The sequence below is a fragment of the Vicia villosa genome, unplaced genomic scaffold, assembly GCF_029867415.1.
Source record: "Vicia villosa cultivar HV-30 ecotype Madison, WI unplaced genomic scaffold, Vvil1.0 ctg.000339F_1_1, whole genome shotgun sequence".
NCBI lineage: Eukaryota > Viridiplantae > Streptophyta > Magnoliopsida > Fabales > Fabaceae > Vicia > Vicia villosa.
Window position 1 is genome coordinate 675,500 of NW_026705151.1, and position 19,499 is coordinate 694,998.

Sequence of the window (19,499 nt, forward strand, 5' to 3'; positions counted from 1 at the left end):
GGCTTCTTACCACCTTCTTCAAGAAAAACATATTTTAAATGGGGCGGCAACATCTTCAATTCTAATTTGGTTTCTTCCACCTTTGGCTCATCTTTCAACTCCTCCATCTTTGCTTCAAAAGGACTTATCTCTTCAAAAACATCAAGATCTCGCAAACACTCTTCAATCTCTTTTTCTTCTTCTTCATTGAGAACATCAAGAGCTTTGGTTAATGTTTTCTCAAGAGGATTGAACATATGAGCTCTACTTTCAACTTGCATGATAACTTCCTCCATAGCATCAATTCTAAAACAATCACTTGTATCATTTGGATGTTTCATTGCTTCCGAAAGATCAAAACACACTTCCTCATCTTGGAACCTCAATTTCATTAAACCATCATCAATGTCTATCATCATCCTTGCCGTCTTCATAAAAGGTCTTCCTAGAATTAACGGGGTATCAACATCCTCCTCCATATCAATGACAACAAAATCAACCGGAAAGAAGAACTTGTCAACTTTCACAAGTAAATCTTCCGCTATCCCAAAAGGCATAGTTGTAGACTTATCGGCTAATTGAAGTGTCATTCTTGTATTTTTCATATCCACAATGCCTAACCTCTTGACCATGGATAAAGGAATCAAATTGATACTTGAACCCGTGTCAACCAAACCTCTTCCAATATGAATGTCACCAATAGTAACCGGCAAAGTAACTCTTCCTGGATCTCTTTCCTTCCTTGGTAGAGTACTTTGAATGATGGCACTACATTTAGCATCTAGGACAACCGTTTCGGGCTCAGTGTAACTTCTTTTCTTCGTGAGGATGTCCTTCATAAACTTGGCATATTTTGGCATTTGCTCTAAAGCTTCACCAAAAGGAATATTAATTTGCAATTGCCTAAATATGTCAAGAAAACGAGCATATTGCTTCTCATTATCTTTCTTCGAAGGCGCACGAGGGTACGGTAAATTACGAACGGGAGGACTAGTAACTTTCTTCTTTCCCTCTTTAATCTTTCTCTTTTTCTCTCTATTTTTTTCTTCTTCTTCCTCACTTTTTTCTTCACTCTCATTTTCAACTAAGACTCCCTCATTTTTCTTTGGTTCTACTTCACTTTCCACCTCTTTCTCCTTTTCTATCCTAACTTCCTCCTCCTCGACCTCCTTCTCCACTTCACTTTCAAGCACCCTCCCACTCCTAGTTACAACCGCTTTGCAATGCTCCTTAGGATTGGTTTGAGTGTTTGCCGTGAATGATGGTCCGGGTTGCTTCTCGGCTAATTGTTTTGCAAGTTGGCCGACTTGAGTCTCTAAATTCTTTATTGCCGCTTCATTACTCTTTTGATTCGCCATTGATGCTTGCATAAATTGATTTAGAGTCTCCTCCAACTTTGAAGGCTTGTCTTGAGAAGGTTGTTGTTGTTGATAAGGACTTTGTCTTTGTTGATAATTATCTTGTCTCCACCCTTGACCATATTGCGGTGCATTAGGCCTTTGTTGGTATCCACCTTGGTTTTGGTAAGGAGCTTGTCTTTGTTGATAGCCTCCTTGGTTTTGATTCGCCATGTAATTCACTTCATTCACCGGTGGACAATATCCGGTAGGGTGGTCTCCACTACAAAGCTCACACGAAGCAACTTGTTTGTTCTTGTTAGGATCATTTAATTCCTTGAGTTGTTGAGGTAACCTTGCCATTTGTTTTGTAAGCTCCTCCACTTGTTGAGAAAGAAGCTTATTCTGAGCAAGAATAGCATCATTGGTTCCTAATTCAATAAGTCCCGGTTTCTTTTGAACAACTCCTCGGTTATGTTGCACCTGATGATCATTCCTGGCCATTTTCTCAATTATCTCTATTGCCTCCTCTGCTGTCTTAGCCATCAAAGAACCTCCAGCAGTAGCATCCAAAAGAAGCTTCGGTTGAGGTTGTAAGCCATTACGAAAAATATGAATCTGGGTGAGTTCATCAAATCCATGACTCGGACATTTTCTCAACATTGACTTATACCTTTCCCATGCTTCATTAAGAGTTTCATTCACACCTTGAGAGAACACTGAAATTGCTGTTTTTGCTTCAAGCAACCTTGACTGAGGAAAGAACCTATCAAGAAACTTTTCTTCTAACTCATTCCAATTTGTCATGGTTTGAGTAGGTTGATCAAGGTACCAATCCTTTGCTTTCCCAATCAATGAGTGAGGAAATAGTCTTTTAAACACTTGCTCTTCCTCTCTTTCAGGTGCTCCGACTGCTCCGGCAATTTCATAGAACTTTGTCAAGTGTGTATATGGGTCCTCATGATCAAGTCCTGAAAAAGGACTAGCATAAAGTAGTTGAAGAATGCCAGTCTTCATTTCAGAATTTCTTGCATTGTTGTCATTTCGTGCAAACTGGGCTGCTCTTCTTGGACTGTTAGCACATGGTGCCCTTGGAGGTGGTGGTGGTGGTGGATCATGATCTCCATTCCCTGCCATCTCTTCTTCTATAACTTGTGGTGTTGATGAAGTAGTTGCTTCTTGGACTAATCTTCGTTCTTTGGCTAGTTTCCTTCTTCTTCTGGTTTTACTGTTCAATCTCCTTGCAGTTCTTTCAATTTCTGGATCAAAAAGAAGCTGATCTGCTGGGACACTCCCACGCATAAACCAGAGCTGAAACACTAACCAAAAAGTGAGCAAAGACTAGGTAATAATAATAATATTTATACTCAAAACACACAAAAACTATTGCTATGCTTATAATATCTTAACGCCAATCCCCGGCAACGGCGCCATTTTGTTAGAAAGTATAGGATAAGTATTTTTAGTATCGTCTCCTCAGGGATTGATGCGATATTATCGCCGTTCTACAGCTTAGTGTATTTTGAGTTAAGGCTCTGGATGTTTTTAGTATCATGAAAGATAAATAGCATTAAAAGAAATTAAAGACAATAAATTCGGGTTTAAAAACGATTTGGTAAAACTGTGTCAAGATTAGTATTCATTAGTTTGCTTCATATGTACTCCAAAGATTATATATATGAACCTATTCATGATTAATACAATCACGTATCCTCTCGATACTGTTTATCTCTAAAGCAATATCGTGATTATTGTCATATTCACCGTCAGATGATCTCTCATGCCGACAATCAACATGATAATCTTAAAAGCTTGATACTTGTGAATATCAACTCACAAATCTATCTCTAGAGTTTGTTTATTGATAGATGAATATCTTTTAGGTCTAGCTTTGAAACATATCTCTCAATAGTGATCCAAAACAACAAATGAAACATAAATAACAAGATATTCACCATGTATTAATCATTAACCAAGTTCATACATAATAGATCAAAGAAAGTACATATTTACAAACTAACTACCTCTAATCTTGACACAAGATGAAACTTAGCCCTCCATATCCATGGAAGCTTCAACAACAAACATCAATACAAAATCTCCTAGCATAGAAATCCAAAGATGATGAAGAAATATGCTTGAGAAATCTTGAATATGGATGAGTTTTTCTTCTTTCTTCTCTTGCCCTAGAGTATGTTGTTGTTGTTGGAATGAAAAAGTGACAAGATAAGATCACAAAAATATCTCCAAGTGCCTAAAAGTAGCCACTTGAAAAAGTACCGCCGCTTAGCGCCAAGGCGGCCGCTAAGCGGTCCTCAAAAAATATCTGGTTCCACGCTGGAGGCCGCTAAGCGGGATTAGGCCGCTTAGCGGAACTTGCTGAGCACAAAATCTTCCCTCGCCACTGGAAAGCGCGCTTAGTGGCCGCTAAGCGGCCCTTGCTGAACCAAAATTCTTCCTTTGGTCTCCAAACTTGCTCCAACATGTCTCAAAACCTCCATATACTTCCCAAAGTGCATAAAACCTATAAAAAGCAAAAGAAAAGCTTATAATTAAGAGATTTACTACCAAACTAAATGTTATTTATTTACACTATATCATACCAAAATTAAATGGAAAGAGTGTGAGAAAAGTTATCAAAATACCACAAAAGTTATCAACAAATATTCACATTTTGGATTCTAACATATATATATATATATATATATATATATATATATATATATATATATATATATATATATATATATATATATATATATATATATAGTGCGGATATGAGGTAGGATGGGTACTAATGTACCTGCACCTGCGCCCATACCTACTTATTTTAGTGGATAATTGTACGTACCCATTTTGCGAGTATTCAGTCCACATCAATTATGGATAATTTTTACACAAATCCACTGGAAATGAGTACAATCGTCAACCCTAACTAAAAACAACCGACATATAACTACTAAGATCCATGTAATCTCATGACCTATTTTGGACGACATATGACTTTATAGGACAACTCACCCTTAGCAAGTGTGTTTTGACCCTATATGTTATTCCTTCTTAGGACCCAATATAACTATAACGGTAAAAAAACACAATCTTAAAATTTTAATCAAAATATCACACAAAAAGTCTAAGTAAAACAATAATACAACCAAATCAAATACCACCTTATATAAAACTTGTAATTGTCTCAACCTAAAACAAAAATAATAGATTCATTGTCACCAAAATAAGATAATGGACTCAATACATAATTGTTAGATATAAGATTCTTTCTTGCCCCATTTTATCAATTCTATGAAATTCTTTAACATCCAATTGAAGAAACCATAACAAAAATAGATTTCAACTTTTTAAATAAAATTAAATTGCTCTCTAAACATCTTTACACCAATCAAAATTTCAAGTTTTTAAATTAGTAAATATCTAAAAAATACATGCAATAATTCTTTTAGTCAAGACAATTTAAATAAATTAAAAAATCAGAATTATATAAAAATTGCTCGGTCAAAATATTAACAACAAATACATATTTTAACCTAATTTTGAATGTGAAGATTTGAACGAAAGAAAAGAATAGTCTAGAATCTAGACCGTAAAAATAAAATAAAAATAAAAATTTCACACGCCATAAGGGTATGCATTGATTGGAGCGTGTGTATATATATTCTGTTGTCTGTTGTTATGAGCCGCACCGCACATTCTAATCTCAAAACGCAAACACACTTTCGCTGCGCCTCCTATCGCCTCAACTATTTCTCAATCTCTTCTGCAGGTATCATATCAACGCCGCTAGGGTTTGCTTTCTCTCTTTAATATCTCGTTATTATCATCATATTTTGTTTACGTTGTTCGATTATTTATGTGTTTATCTGGATGAAAACCTAGATCGTTTAATCTGATTCATGTTCTGGATATATTTGTTTTCGATTTTCGATTTGATTTTGTTTAATTGTTTGAAGCTTTTTGATTTAATCGTGATTGATTTCTATGAGATATGATTGAGATCTGGATGTTTGACGGTTTTTATTTTGTGTTTAGCGATTTTCCGTTAATCTCGAGCAATTCGTAATTAGGTTTTTTCATGATTTTTTTTTTGTTTTCGAATTTATTAATTGATTTCTTATCATTGTTGATTGATTTGAATGTTATTTGTGTTTTGTATTTTGAATTTTATGGTGGATAGTTTTAGGGTTTGGTTGTATATGATATATGAATATATGAATTCATAGGTTGAAATTAAATATTGTTGGAGGTGTTTGATATATGCTTTAATCTGGATTGATTTGTTTATATGGGTTTTATAAAATTAATTAGGTTTTAGGTTTTATACAGCTGTTATTTTGCAGAGGTGAATTAAATTCACCAATTTATGTGGCAGATCATTGTGTGTTTTGATTTTATATGAATTATAATTAGGTTTTAGATTTTATATAGCTGTTTTTTTGTGGAGATGAATGAAATTCTCTAATTTATGTCGTACATCATTGTGTGTTGGTAAATGTATGAAGCTGGGTTGTTATTGTTTTGTTTGATCTATTGGTATTTAATATGATATGATTAGATTAATCAAGCTTATTTTGCAAGCTGCTTTTTGATGAAGATTGTTATTTTTGGCTTCAGACTTTGGATTATTATGTTCTTCCTTTTTGATTTAATAGTTGTTTGTGGCATGCTTATTATTCAGTCATTAATGTTTGGGTTTATTATCTCTTGCTGTTATATGTCTTATTTAACTGTTTTGTTTCCTGGGTGTTTTATTCATGCATTAATTAATGTCTTGGTTAATATTGAATAGTTAACTGTTGTAACCGAAATTATGTAGTTTTTGGTTGTTGGCACAGGATTCCTGCTAGTTCTGCGGTAGCAGATTCTGAGGTGAAGGTGCACGTTGAAGTTTTTTTCATGTTTGAACAGGCAACCATCCATTTGGGAGCAATTGAGTTGCTTACAGAGTGTTTTACTTCTTCTAAGAAAAAGAACAAGCCTTTGCCGAGGAAAATCAGCTGTATGCATCGTGCCCCTTATCAGGAACATACTGAGCTCTGTTGTTTCTATTTGCAGCCTCCCGCAATCTCTGAAGGAGATTCTCTCTGATCATTACCAGCAAATCTACATTGCTGGCTGTGATATTCGAACCTGTTTCTCTGCTATTCCGTACATTTGAGTCATCATGGCCTTACAGAACATTGGTGCTGGCAACAGTGATGATGCCTTCTACAGGTACAAGATGCCTAGAATGATCACTAAAATTGAGGGCAGGGGTAATGGCATCAAGACAAACATTGTCAATATGGTGGATATTGCAAAAGCTTTAGCAAGGCCAGCCGCATACACAACTAAGTATTTTGGTTGTGAACTTGGAGCACAATCAAAATTCGATGAGAAAACTGGGACTTCTCATGTTAACGGGGCACATGATACCCCAAAACTTGCTGGTCTGCTCGAGAACTTCATTAAGAAATATGTTCAATGTTACGGTTGTGGAAATCCTGAAACTGAGATTTTAATTACTAGAAATCAGATGATCCAGCTGAAATGTGCTGCTTGTGGCTTTGTGTCTGACGTGGATATGAGAGACAAGCTGACTACTTTCATCATTAAGAACCCACCAGAAACGAAGAAAGGTTCTAAAGACAAGAAGGCCATGAGGAGAGCTGAAAAGGAAAGACTGAAGGAAGGTGAAGCAGCTGATGAGGAGCTGAAAAAGCTGAAGAAAGAGATTGTCAAGAAGAAAGTAGCTCCTAAGGAAGGCACCGCAAAATCTAGCTCTTCAAGAAAGAAAGGAAATGGCTCTGATGAAGATCATTCATCTCCTACTCGAAGCCCAACTGATGAGAAGGACGAGGCTGAAGATGAGGACGATGTGCAGTGGCAAACAGACACATCACTGGAGGCTGCTCGGCAACGAATCCAAGAACAGCTAAGTGCTGTGACAGCTGATATGGTCATGCTCTCAACCACTGAAGCAGAGGAGAAAGCAGCCTCTAAGGTAAGTGACAAACCCAACAATGGCAACTCCATGAACTACAAGACTCTTGTTGCAGAAATCAAAGCTGATTTGAAGAAAGGTGTCAAGGCTAAAGACTTGGTGGCCCACTGGGCAACACTTCCTGTTTCTCCACAAGAAAAGATGAATGCTCTGTATGAAGCCCTATTTGGGGACATTGAGAAAGGGTTTGGAAAAGAAGCACCTTACAAGAAGAGCTACCTTGTTGCTGCTGTTGCCGAGGAAGAGGGTATGCCGTTGTTGCTGCTGCGGGCAATTGAGGAATTTTCTTGCAAGTCCACTTCTGCACTTAAGGAAGTTGCACTGGTTGTGAAGGCTCTTTACGATGTTGATGTCTTGGAGGAAGAGCACATTATGAAGTGGTATCAAGAAGGGCTGAAAGGAGACAGTAAGAACTCTCAGATTTGGAAGAATATGAAGCCTTTCATTGAGTGGCTCCAGAGTGCAGAATCAGAGTCTGAGGAAGAATAGCGTGTTGGTGGGTTTGTTTCATCTGTGCTTTGATCGTTACTTTTAGTTTTTGAATAAAGGGTGTGGTTTTCCCCTAATGTTGTTGAGCTTTTGTTTTAAAACTTTAAATTGTGATGTTTGTCTTTTGTTTATGCCTCCTAAAGTTATGGTCTGAGACTATTTGAGCTTTGTTTTAAACATGGAATTCTGGTGTGTTTGTGTTTATTAAACTCTTCCTGGTGTTATTATAATGGTATTTTATCTTAGTATGGTTCCTATTAGCTCTTCCAGTCTTATATGATTTGTTTGTTTAAAAATTTCGGACTATTGCGACATCTAATCCATTTCAAAGGACGGAACTACATGGAAGAATGATTTGCTACTGAGCTTATATTCCTACAAGAAGGAACTTTACATTATTATGTACAAATAACATCTAGATATGTTGCTTCACTTTTTCAAACGCTTAGCTACATCAGTTTTCTAATCCATTTACTTATGCGTCTGCCATATCTGTTTTTGCATCAATTAAGGTATGCTTCAGCAATGTATGTTTTTCGTCGTATCCGTTTCTTCATTTGTAGACTAAAATCACTGAACATGGACGACACGCATCTGGGACTTCCTCACGTTGTTTTCAACATGTGATTGCAATTCCACAAGGGGATTATGTGATTGCAATTCCACAAGGGGATTATGATCCTGTGCAGAAATATAAAACGAGTAGAGCAAATATGAATAAGTATGTGCCGTACTATCTATTGAGCAAAATCTAATATTCAATGCTGTAGACTTTGAAGATAACTTGATAGAAATGTAACGAATATTGACTTGGTTAACCTGGTTTTGATTTTGTTGAGTAGCTTTTTCCATAAATATACACTTGTACAAATATTCCGCTGATTCCCTACATTAGCAACTGATGCAATACATTTAAGAAGTCAAAATTTCATTTGCGCCAATGTATTTATCCAAAAGGCTCTAAAAAAGGGGTTGAAAAACGGCGTCACTGTTTGGGATGAGTCGGAACATGTGGCCAGCAGCGTGAAAGAGAAGAGGAAAGGATCAGGTATTTGGTATATTGGTTGGTTTGGAAGAGACTAGGCTCTCTAAATTCTAGAGGTTGGTTTATTTGTTAATTGTTGATTATAAATAATTGGTACTTTGGTACCGGTTCCTATCAACTGGTATCATAGTAGTTCCGATCCGAAGAAAAAAATCACAATAAGGGAAAATGGACAAGCCACAATTTGACGGCAGCGAAGATGCCTTTTGGTGGTTGATTTATATTGAAAAGCATTTTGATGTTGTGGGAACACCGAAAAGTGAGAAGTTGTCCAAGGCAGTGAAAACCTTGAGAAGCCGTACTCTCAAATGGTGGCAGTGGTGGAGTCGGCGCCATCTAAAAGCGAATTGGCAAACATTTTCGGCTGCGCTACTTTATTTTAAGCCAGAGTATAGAGACCTCATTCCTATATCATATGAAGAAGAGAAACCTGAATTGGAATCGGAATTGTCGACGACTCACGCATTCAACATTCAACAAGAAGAAACAAATCTCGGAAATTCTCCGCTCATTCAGATAGTGGAAGAGAGAAATGAGGAAAAACCAGAAATTCCAAAAGTAGAAGAGGCTGAAAATGTACTCGAGAATGTCATTGTCGAAAAGCAACAAGTGACAAAAGTAGAAGTTAGCAAATTTCTTGCTATCAACAGACACTTTGATGAATATGGCGTGAGTATGGTGGGTGAATTAAGGACAAAACTGCCTAAAACAACGACCAGAGAGGGATGGGCTTTACTAAAGTTGGAGACCCTAGTGCCATCACCACTGAAGCCGCCAGATCTAGACGGATCGTTGGTGAAGGGAAGATTATCCTTTAGTTTGATAAAATTGGTGTTGATAATGCCTACTGCTGCCATGTTATGTTTTTGGATCAAACACACCACTCAAAACAGAGTGTATGATTCAGGCATAAATTATGTTTCACGCCTTGTTTTATCACTCTTCTGCAAATTATGGGACCCTGATTGATACTTATGTTATCCTTTGTCTTCACCTTGAGGATAATGTGATAGTTTAGGGGGGAGTATTGTTAGTAATAGGAATATTAGGCAGTTTATTTTATTATTATTAAAGTTTGTGTGTGCAGTAACTGCTATGTAACTGTTCTAGGAAGTCAGAATTATATCATTGGTACTTTGGTACCGGTTTCTAGGTTTATTTGTCAATTGTTGATTATAAATAATTGGTACTTTGGTACCGGTTTCTATCACAACGACGACTTGATCTTCGGTGATGGTTGAGAAAAATGAGGGTTGTACCTGCAAGATATTTCGATGCCAAAGTAAGAGAGAGAACAAAGGTACAACAGAAAATATGAAGTTTTGGGCAATATTGAAATTACCTTGTCCTCTAGGTGTAGAGGGCTATTTATAATGTTCTCTTCGGTGTTGGCTATGTCGCCCAATATTTGTGGGCATGGACGTAATTCCAGGTCTAAAATACAGGAAATAATTGATTAGGTCCTGGTTAGTCAAGCAAGAGGAACTAGCCGTTGGCGAGGACAGAAGTCCAGCGTGCTCTGCTAATCCTAGGTTGTGGGGGTTCTATTGACAAGTCGTGCCCGGTTATTAGGGAGATACGCCCTCTACCTGCTTAATGGATTAAGCTAAAGCTTATTAGGTCTCGTCACACTCATGGGTGGATGTGGTCAATTAGGATATTTGGGTCAGTCCATAACAACATCATTAGCTTTTAGGCCAAAAATACGAGTGGTGGTCAAAACTAAAAAGCTTTATAATGGAGATTAATTAATGGTCAAAATATGGAGTAAATTATAATAACTTACTCTTGAGGTAAATATATCCCTCACATATATATATATATATATGAAAGAACTATGATTTAAATTATATTCTTAAAATAATATATCTATAATAAAATTTGTCTACTAAATATGAGAGATTAGTAAATATAAAAGCGAGAGAGAAACTTGAGAGGTGGTGACAGTGTGTCAAAAATTAGACTGAATTGACAAGTCAAGTTGAGAATCAAAGGAGTCATCGGTCTGATTTGATTGATGGATTGAATAAGCTATTAAACAAGTGAGATGTATCATAAATCAATCAATACCAGTAAAAACTTGAGAATAAGTGATTTTAGAAAATCGACGGATTAAATACTTGTTTTTTCTTCGAACAAAACAATGTCGTTTTGATAATTTTTAAAAAATAAATTAAAAAAATAAGTAGACTTTGTTTAAACTTATTTGGAACAACTTTCTTGTTTTTAAATTAAATTTATTAGATACTGCACTTATTTGTTATTCAATTTATGTTGTAATTAGACTTTGTTCAAAATTTATTTTGATGTGTATTTTGTACTATTTTATTGTGTGTGATGATTATGATTAGGAATAAACTTATAAAATTATGATATTTTAAAATTTTGAAATATGGTAGGTGTTGTGATTTTTTAGAAATCGAGTCATCTAGTTCGATCAATTTAATAACTATAATTTTATTATAAAGACCGCTTTATTCAATTGAGTTATCTGACTTATTCAACTGAATTATCAAATTTAATTTAGTTTAGTTATGCGGTTAGACTAATGATTCAATAATTCAACCTATAAATCAGTGACTTATCTTTTATCAATTTGATGACCGCTTCAATTTTAAAAATATTAGGAGGAGAAAAAAGTTATATATAAAAGGTTATTTAATCACTTTCTCTGTTCCATAATAACACAGTTCACTATTTCACACATATTAAAAAAATGTAATAATTAAAGAAAAAATGTTGTTTTTACTAAACTACTCCCTTTGTTTCAAAATGAGTGTCGTTTTAAAGAAAAAATTATTTTAAAATGAATGTCATTCTCACTTTTCAATGTTGAAACAATTGCTATCTTTTCAATTGTATCCTTTAATTATTACCATATATATTACTTCCAATATATTTATAAGGTTAATTCAGTAAAAGTGTAATATTTTATGATACTATTATTACATTCCTTAATCCGTATGCAAAAACCTTAAACGACACTCATTTTGAAATAGAGGGAGTACCATTTATTTTGGGAATGATGAAAGTGGTAATAATTGAAGGGATTAATTTACATTGTAAATTGAAATGAATCATTTATATTTGATTATTTCAAATGAGTCGCTCATTGTGGGATGGAGGGAGTAAGTAGGTCAGGTTTAGGCAATTTAAAAAGCCTATGAAGTCTTATAGGTCGATTTATATGTTCATATATTAATAATAGGCTAAATAGATCGATTATATATTAGAAAATAGGCTAAATAGGTCGGTCTATATATGCATATGTAGGACCTTTCTATAAGACTTCATAGGTAAAATGGATTATTTGAAAGCCTTAATGTGAAACATGCTTTTGAATAGACTTCATGAAACCATTCTTCGCGTAAAAATTGGAATGAAGCTCAACAAAATCTCATATTGAATATAAAAATTGACACTTGATTACGATAGACACAATTATTTTCTTCATGGTAAATGTGAGATACCTTGAAACAGAATGACCAAATGATATAAATACAAAATTTTCATTTGGGTATAAATTTTCAAGAAACAATGGTAGTATTAGTGAATACTCATATGGCAATAAAGGAATCACTTTCCAGATGAAGTTGATTTCATCCTCTCTTAAAGGCATGCTCTATAATCGAAATGATACATGTAAGTTTGATTTGCAAATATGTCGCAATAGCAAAGTTTGTTAAGAATGCACCTAAGTAGGTGTCCAACGAATTACAAAAACTCATTCATATATTGTAAGTTCATGATTTCCTCAAGACGCCCATTAGTGTTATATTTTTCTCAATGAGGTTATGGAATTTTCAATTGATTTTCTTAATATAGAGTGTAGAGGCTCAGCATTTGATATTCAATTGTTTCAAGAAAGTGAATTAATGCCTCAATGAGTAGATATGCCATTTGAGTGAGGTAGTTGTAATGTAAATAAAAAAAATTATGTCTCAAAGTTTTCTGCCAAAGTTTATCCAAACGTCATTGAATTCAAGATGATCTCTTGTGTGCCATGTTTTCTAGATGATTCATGAAAGGATTACAATAATAAGATTCTTATATTGTGGATCCCAACCTCAAATAAAAATGTAGTATATACTTGTAAAGTTAGTGTGATCAAATTGTATGCATAACAAAGATTCCAAACATGTCCATAATTATAATGTATGGTTGCAATTCAATAAGAGCCACTGGGGAGTTTCCATATCTTGAGTGACGAGTGAGCATCTAGAAAACAATGTAATTTCTTTTCTTCCAAGGTTGTAATCTATAGCAATGAAATTAGGCACGAGTCTCAAATATATGAGAGATTTGCAAGCGGAATGTAGGGTTCCCATATGGTTTCGTCCCAGCTAACTTCTGCATGATCATTACTATGACATTTATATGAATCTTGAATGTAAATGTTCCATTGCCTTTTCAAATTCGAGTGTCTTCAGTTTCATTAAGAGGGAGAGTTGTTTTAAAAATATTATTTATTATCTCTGGTGCAAAAGTGGTGAAATGATAAGAAATATTCCAAATACTTCCTTAAATTAAATCTCGAATATTATTAGTTCTAGGTACTTAAGTTGATCCAAAAGGACAATGTAGTCGTTGGTTTTATAACAGGACCAATTGTCATGCCATAAAGAATTTTTTTGTCATCCTTTATTTTTCCCATGTTATGATGCTCAATATAATTCAAACTATGATTTAAACCAAACCATATTAAGGAGGATAAGTAATGTTTAATAGGTTATTTTTTCTTGAAGTACATGCATCTAAGGGTAATAACCCATCGTTTGTTAGTTGCGATTATGTTCCATCAAATAGTGAGACATCATGCTTTACTAATATTCTTGATTTTCCTCGAACCAAGTCTACCTATAGAGATACGAGTGCAAACTTTATCCAAGAATATAATGACAAGTTTTCTAGTGTCAATACTGGATGTCCACATAAAGATTCAAATGTAGTTATCCAATATATTCAAAAGGGTCAATGATCACTCATATATTAGCTATTATCTTGTTTGAGACAACATGAAGATACCATTTTCAGGTAGATAAATTAGCTATTATCTTGTTTGAGACAACATGAAGATACCATTTTCAGGTAGATGAATTAGCTATTATCTTGTTTGAGACAACATGAAGATATATGACTTTGGGCTTGCCTTTTAAAATAGTTATTCCAAAGTAGTCAAAAAGGGGTCTAACCAATGATAAAGCCAAATAGAGTTGCTAAGTTGTTGAGCCTTGTATTGTTGAGTCCCCTCTTATTATCTTATACTCGAGAGGGATATATGTTGTCCTAAGTTTTGTCCATACTATTGAAGAAGAAGATTATGTATGTTTGTTTCCTTCATTCTGATGGGTTTGCAAAAATCATGAGATCGACAACAAAGAAAGTATGGCTAGGAATGATAGTATTACCTAAAGTTATGCAAATACTATCTGACTGCTTAGAGCTTCCTCTACAATGAAAAAGAGAAGAAGAGATGATACATATCAAGTTTTATCAAGCAAGTTAAATCAAAATCAAAGTCTAGCAAAAAGAGCGTACAAACAATATGAAAGAGAGAAGAGGAGATGATACATATCAAGTTTTATCAAGCAAGTTAAATCAAAATCAAAGTCTAGCAAAAAGAGCGTACAAATAATATTAATAGTAAAAAAAATGTCAGAAGTGGGATTTGAACCCACGCCCTCTTTCGAAGACCAGAACTTGAGTCTGGCGCCTTAGACCACTCGGCCATCCTGACTTGTGATGTTAGTTTAACTAAATGAAATGAAATATATTAATACCACCTTATACTACTATTAAAATTAAAAACATAACTAATTTGATTTAGGAAAAGAAAATATGTATGATTTCCATTAATTTGAATGAAGAAAATATGCGCGGACAATCAACATGCTTTCATCCCATTTGTATTTGATATTTTTATTTCATTTAGAGAGAACAATTCCAATTTTAGACAGAACTACATGGAAGGATGATTTGCTATAGAGCTTATATTTCAACAAGAAGGAACTTTACATTATTATGTACAATAACATCTAGTTATATTGATTCACTTTTTCAAGCAATGAACTGCATCAATTTCCTAATCATTTTAGGTATGCTTCTGCCATATCTGTTTTTACATCAATTTAGGTAATGCTTCTGCTATATATGTTTTTCCTCCTATCCATTTCTTCATCTGTTGTAGACCATAAAATCACTGAATATGGATGACCCGCAACTGGGACTGTCTCATGTTGTTTTCATCAAGTGATCGCAGTTGCATAAGGGGGTTCTGATTCTGTGCAGAAACATAAAACGAATAAAACAAATACTTTGTAACAGATCATTTGATACAAATTTTTAAGAACAAATGTTGAGTTGGTTAACCTGATTTTGAAGTTGTTGAATAGCTTTTACCATTATATACACTGGTACAATTATTCCAGTGACTCCCCACATAAGCAACTGATGCAATACATTTAAGAAATCAAAATTTCATTTGGACTAATGCATTTATCCAAAAAGACTCTAAAAACTGTTTCATAATATTTTTAATATTTTACCGTAATCACTGTCAAGGAAGTCTCTTCAAATTCATCGAGTATAAATACGATTGAAAGTGTATGACGTAAAACAAGCAGAACAATAAACTGCAATAGACAGATACGGAAAATTGCATCGATTCAATAGTAAACTTGAATATACAGAGATTTCAAATTTAGTAAAAACATAGAGATGATAGGAGCAAATGGAAATTACAATGATGGCAACGATGCGAATGAATAGACGACTCCTTCTAGAGGAAGCTGAATATTCAAAGTCAAAGTCTAGAAATTCATGATTAGCAGGAAACAATGCTATGAGCTGATGATTATTAAAACCAATTCTTGGAATTTCCCAGTTGCCTCTGAAAGATAATCAACAATCTTCTATCATAATTTGATCCATAGAAAAAGAAGTTAACTAAAGAATAAATAAGTAAATACGGTATTTAAAATACCTATAGCGGAATAAAGGAGCTTGTGGAGGAGGAGTATAGCCTTTAAATTGCTGCATTCAACAGCACAATCAACAAAATAAAGGGGAAGATAATTAACCATTTTTTCTTACAAATTTGAATAAGACAATAGCAAATAAAGTGCAGACCTGTTGGCAAATCTCACAAGTAGTATCACCTTTCTCATTGCACCATCTTTGCACACATATTCTATGTGCATACTGCAATGTGCCAGAACAAGAACAAGGCGTATCCATGTTTAACTCTAAATCTTCATCGTGACATATTCGACACTGTACCAATGTATTAGAAGAACATGACTCAGTTTGATCATCCATTTCAAATGAAAAAAAAAAAAATCACATCAACATTGGTTGACCATAGAGTTGTAATCCTTTAGGTTTAGGATGAGGTAATCAATCAACAAAACTAAACCAATATCAAAATCTTAAGCTCTAGAAAAAAAATTTCTTTGAAAAATTATAACTACAATATAGACCAATTGTAGTTGGTTTTAGTTTTGTGTTTGCCTAAGGTTGTAGGTTTGAAAAAGGTAACAGAAGAAAGGAACTTTAATTCTACATACTCAAGAAAGGTATACTGTTCATCAATTTGAAATTCAAACATAAACATTAACTACAAAAAAAGTATATATGAATCTTGGGGTTGCCTATGAATATTAGCATTAGAATATCAAAAATATTTCTTTCAATTAAATGAATGGTGGTCCAAATGTTGTGATGATGCCTTCCTTCAAATACCAAACTTCAAGCTTTTATTTTGCCTTTATCTTCAACTACCACCAAAACAACAATTTAACTAGTTCTTGAAGTATCACACAATATTTAAAACAAACAATACCTCAAAAACGCAATATCGACTTTAAGCCGGAACACAAAATATTCTCATAAACAATTAGTGAAAAATTAATCTTCTTCTTTTCCGGGCATACCCTCACAATGCGCGTCCCTTTAATAGTGTTATTAATATTAGTTTAGTCTCAAATTTATAGAGCATTTTTCACAATGTCATGCTTCTGGCAATGGAGTATTTGGACTGAGCAACAGATTTTGTGTACTCCCATACATGCATGAAGAAGCCATATTTTCAGAAACTATTGAATCAATGATTTTTTACAAGAGTTCAGAAACTATATTTAGCAAAAACAATCCTCAACAGAGAAAATGAATCACAGATTCATGGCATCAAAATCAATCATCATATGAGGAGTGAGGAGAAGCGGTGCAACCGAGATCAAATGGATCTTCAGATCCACAACAATGCCAATACTGAAGAACTTTTCCAGAGCCAGGAGTGTCCATGGTGCCCCCTTCATAGACACTCTCAAACTTTCTCTTTGTTTCTCCTGCGGTTGAGGAAAATCTAGTCAATTATCTTATGCACAAATTTGTAACAATGTATTGATGGACAAAAAGAAATCATTTATAAAAGGAAAAATGCTAAATGTCACACAATAATCATCACATACGGGGTTACAAGCAATATTTATGACGATAGTTTCTCAATTTATCCCCTAAAAGGTGCGAGTTCTTTTACCGGAAATATCCTTCTAGTAGTGTATTTTGCCCGACATAATATGTAGAGGTTTGGTTATAAAATTCGTAATATGATGGTCTGCATTTTGTACCAATATGAATCAAACAGGGTCTGGTTACTCTTTAGACCTGCAAGCTAAACCTATGTGTTTTCTAATTACATCATCCCACACTCAAGCTTGAGTTCTTAACCTTTCATAGTAGTTCCTTTGTTAACCTCAGCTTTATTGAAATCAATGTTATGGCTCTATAAAAGGAAAAGATTCCACATTTTGTAGCTGTTGTAAGTACAATTTAAGAGTGAAATCACAAGTTCAATCAGAAATGAGTCATATGAATGTCCTTAATTCTTTTCAATTACTCAATTGCCTTTTGTCAGCCGAAAAACACAGCTATATCGACAATTCTTTGACCAGGCTTCATCAAGACGCTGCAAGTTCAAAGAAAATATTCCTCTATGGACCCCAAACACAGACATTAAAAACGACAGCGACTCTCGTAATAACTAAAAAAATGGACACCGACATGTGCCACACACCAAACATACCTTCAATCTGAACGGTCGGTGCTACATAAATATTTTTTGGATGGTCTACGAGCTGCTACTCAATCAATTAGTTATAAAATATCATTAACTCTATATGTCCTATGAATAACTCTATGCACGATTCGTTGAAACAAAAAACTTCTCATAAGAACAAACAAAACCACCCTCATCTCATGCCTGTTTAACAATATCTTAGGTATGCCACAACACTAAGCATACTTGACTTTCATCATTTCCTTTGTAACTAACTACATTCATACCAAAGAAACCTAGTTTCATAGTATCAAACTACTGATGTATCAAAATAATGCTGATCAAGTTGGCAACTTTAACATGGATAATACATTAACACAGAGAGAAAATAAGTGGGGTATACCTCCATAATGGGCAGTATGAAATTGACAAGCAAGAGGGTGATTGAGGGAAGGGTCGAATTGGGTTTTGCAGTTCTTGCAAGTTCTGAGGTTAACGTTGTTGGTTTTGTGGCTGGAGCTTGAGGAACACCGAATAGATGGGAATTGGAGCAATTGTAAGCAATTTATGTTTGGTTTCGACGAAGGTTTGATTTGAGATTGAAAACCAAAAGGGGTTTTGTTGCGGTGAAGATGAAGAGGAGGATTGTGAGCAAATGAAAGAGCCATGGAGGTGGGTGAATAGAGATAGCAAGAATTGCAATGCCACATGATTTCATGTGATTAAAATGTATTGTAAGAATTAGTACCAAAAAAAAAAATATATTATGTAAGAATTAATTGGTTGATTATGAATTTATATTGTATAACCTTGTTAATAAACTACTAAAAAAATAAGTGTGAGTATGTATATTTGTTTCACTCCAACGAAATGTATAACATCGACTTTCCTAATACAAGTACTAACACAATAGTATTAACGATGTCAATATTGCGTTTGGTGTTTGGTGTCTGCGTCTGTGTCTGATCTATATCGTTATGAATGATTTATAGGTTGTGAGAATGAAAGAGAGTCATGAAATAAATAAAAGTTTTTTTTTTGTCCTTCAAATTAAAAGAATGGGTTGGTATAAATAATAAGCTAATAATTTGGTTGAAAAGGAAATGATATGGGGAGAGTCTAAATAAATGCGGAAAACATATCATGGTTAATCGTAATATAATCAATCTTGTGTAAGTCTCATAGCACAGATAACTACACTACCACTTCTTGAAACCACTGTTCAGTAGATTGTAGTAGACTCACAATCTTTCTACCATGATTGATGCATTTTAAAGGATCACGATCTTGCAGAAAAAATTCGTTAAAAACATCGAATATTTTAACACATGTGTTTCAAAGAATAAATATTGATGAATTTTACCTCTTCGTCCCACACATGTCTGGCTGCATAGCCAGAATATAAAGGCAGCGGCGATAAGTCGGTCATGCCTCCTCCAAATCTCTGGGATGTTTGTGGTGTCTGGGTGCCTCAACATGTACCGGTGAGGCTTTCTGGTAGAGTCGTCAAAATGAGTTAGCCCATATGGACCGATCCTCCAAGCCTAAAAAATATAAGGCTTGTGCCTGAAAATTAAAGCTCATCTTTTTAGGGCTTTT

At 34.5% G+C, this 19,499-nt stretch overlaps 3 protein-coding genes and 1 non-coding gene across 5 annotated transcripts; 1 reads left to right on the plus strand and 3 right to left on the minus strand.

The window, feature by feature from the left end:
• The first annotated feature begins 4,940 nt into the window (after window positions 1-4,940).
• LOC131626976 (eukaryotic translation initiation factor 5-like) lies at window positions 4,941-8,045 on the plus strand. 2 transcript variants are annotated; one of them, XM_058897812.1, is made up of 2 exons: window positions 4,941-5,094; window positions 6,145-8,045. In XM_058897812.1, the coding sequence occupies exon 2, from the start codon at window positions 6,493-6,495 to the stop codon at window positions 7,798-7,800; it is 1,308 nt and encodes a 435-aa protein (XP_058753795.1). In that variant the 5' UTR covers window positions 4,941-5,094; window positions 6,145-6,492; the 3' UTR covers window positions 7,801-8,045. The 2 variants fall into 2 exon arrangements, with proteins under 2 accessions (XP_058753795.1, XP_058753794.1); XM_058897811.1 differs by having other exon boundaries at window positions 4,942-5,094; window positions 6,164-8,045.
• Window positions 8,046-14,498: 6,453 nt separating this feature from the next.
• Window positions 14,499-14,582, minus strand: TRNAL-CAA (transfer RNA leucine (anticodon CAA)). Its single transcript has one exon. It is a non-coding gene; the product is annotated as a tRNA-Leu (tRNA).
• Window positions 14,583-14,785: 203 nt separating this feature from the next.
• LOC131626946 (uncharacterized) lies at window positions 14,786-16,765 on the minus strand. Its single transcript, XM_058897780.1, has 6 exons — window positions 15,974-16,765; window positions 15,828-15,877; window positions 15,587-15,734; window positions 15,391-15,477; window positions 15,215-15,292; window positions 14,786-15,125 (listed from the first exon to the last, which is right to left on the minus strand). The coding sequence occupies exons 1-6, from the start codon at window positions 16,160-16,162 to the stop codon at window positions 15,042-15,044; spliced, it is 636 nt and encodes a 211-aa protein (XP_058753763.1). The 5' UTR covers window positions 16,163-16,765; the 3' UTR covers window positions 14,786-15,041.
• Window positions 16,766-16,911: 146 nt separating this feature from the next.
• On the minus strand, window positions 16,912-18,626 carry LOC131626947 (uncharacterized). Its single transcript, XM_058897781.1, has 2 exons — window positions 18,304-18,626; window positions 16,912-17,190 (listed from the first exon to the last, which is right to left on the minus strand). Exons 1-2 carry the CDS (start codon window positions 18,608-18,610, stop codon window positions 17,036-17,038), a joined length of 462 nt encoding a protein of 153 aa, XP_058753764.1. The 5' UTR covers window positions 18,611-18,626; the 3' UTR covers window positions 16,912-17,035.
• Window positions 18,627-19,499: the final 873 nt, after the last annotated feature.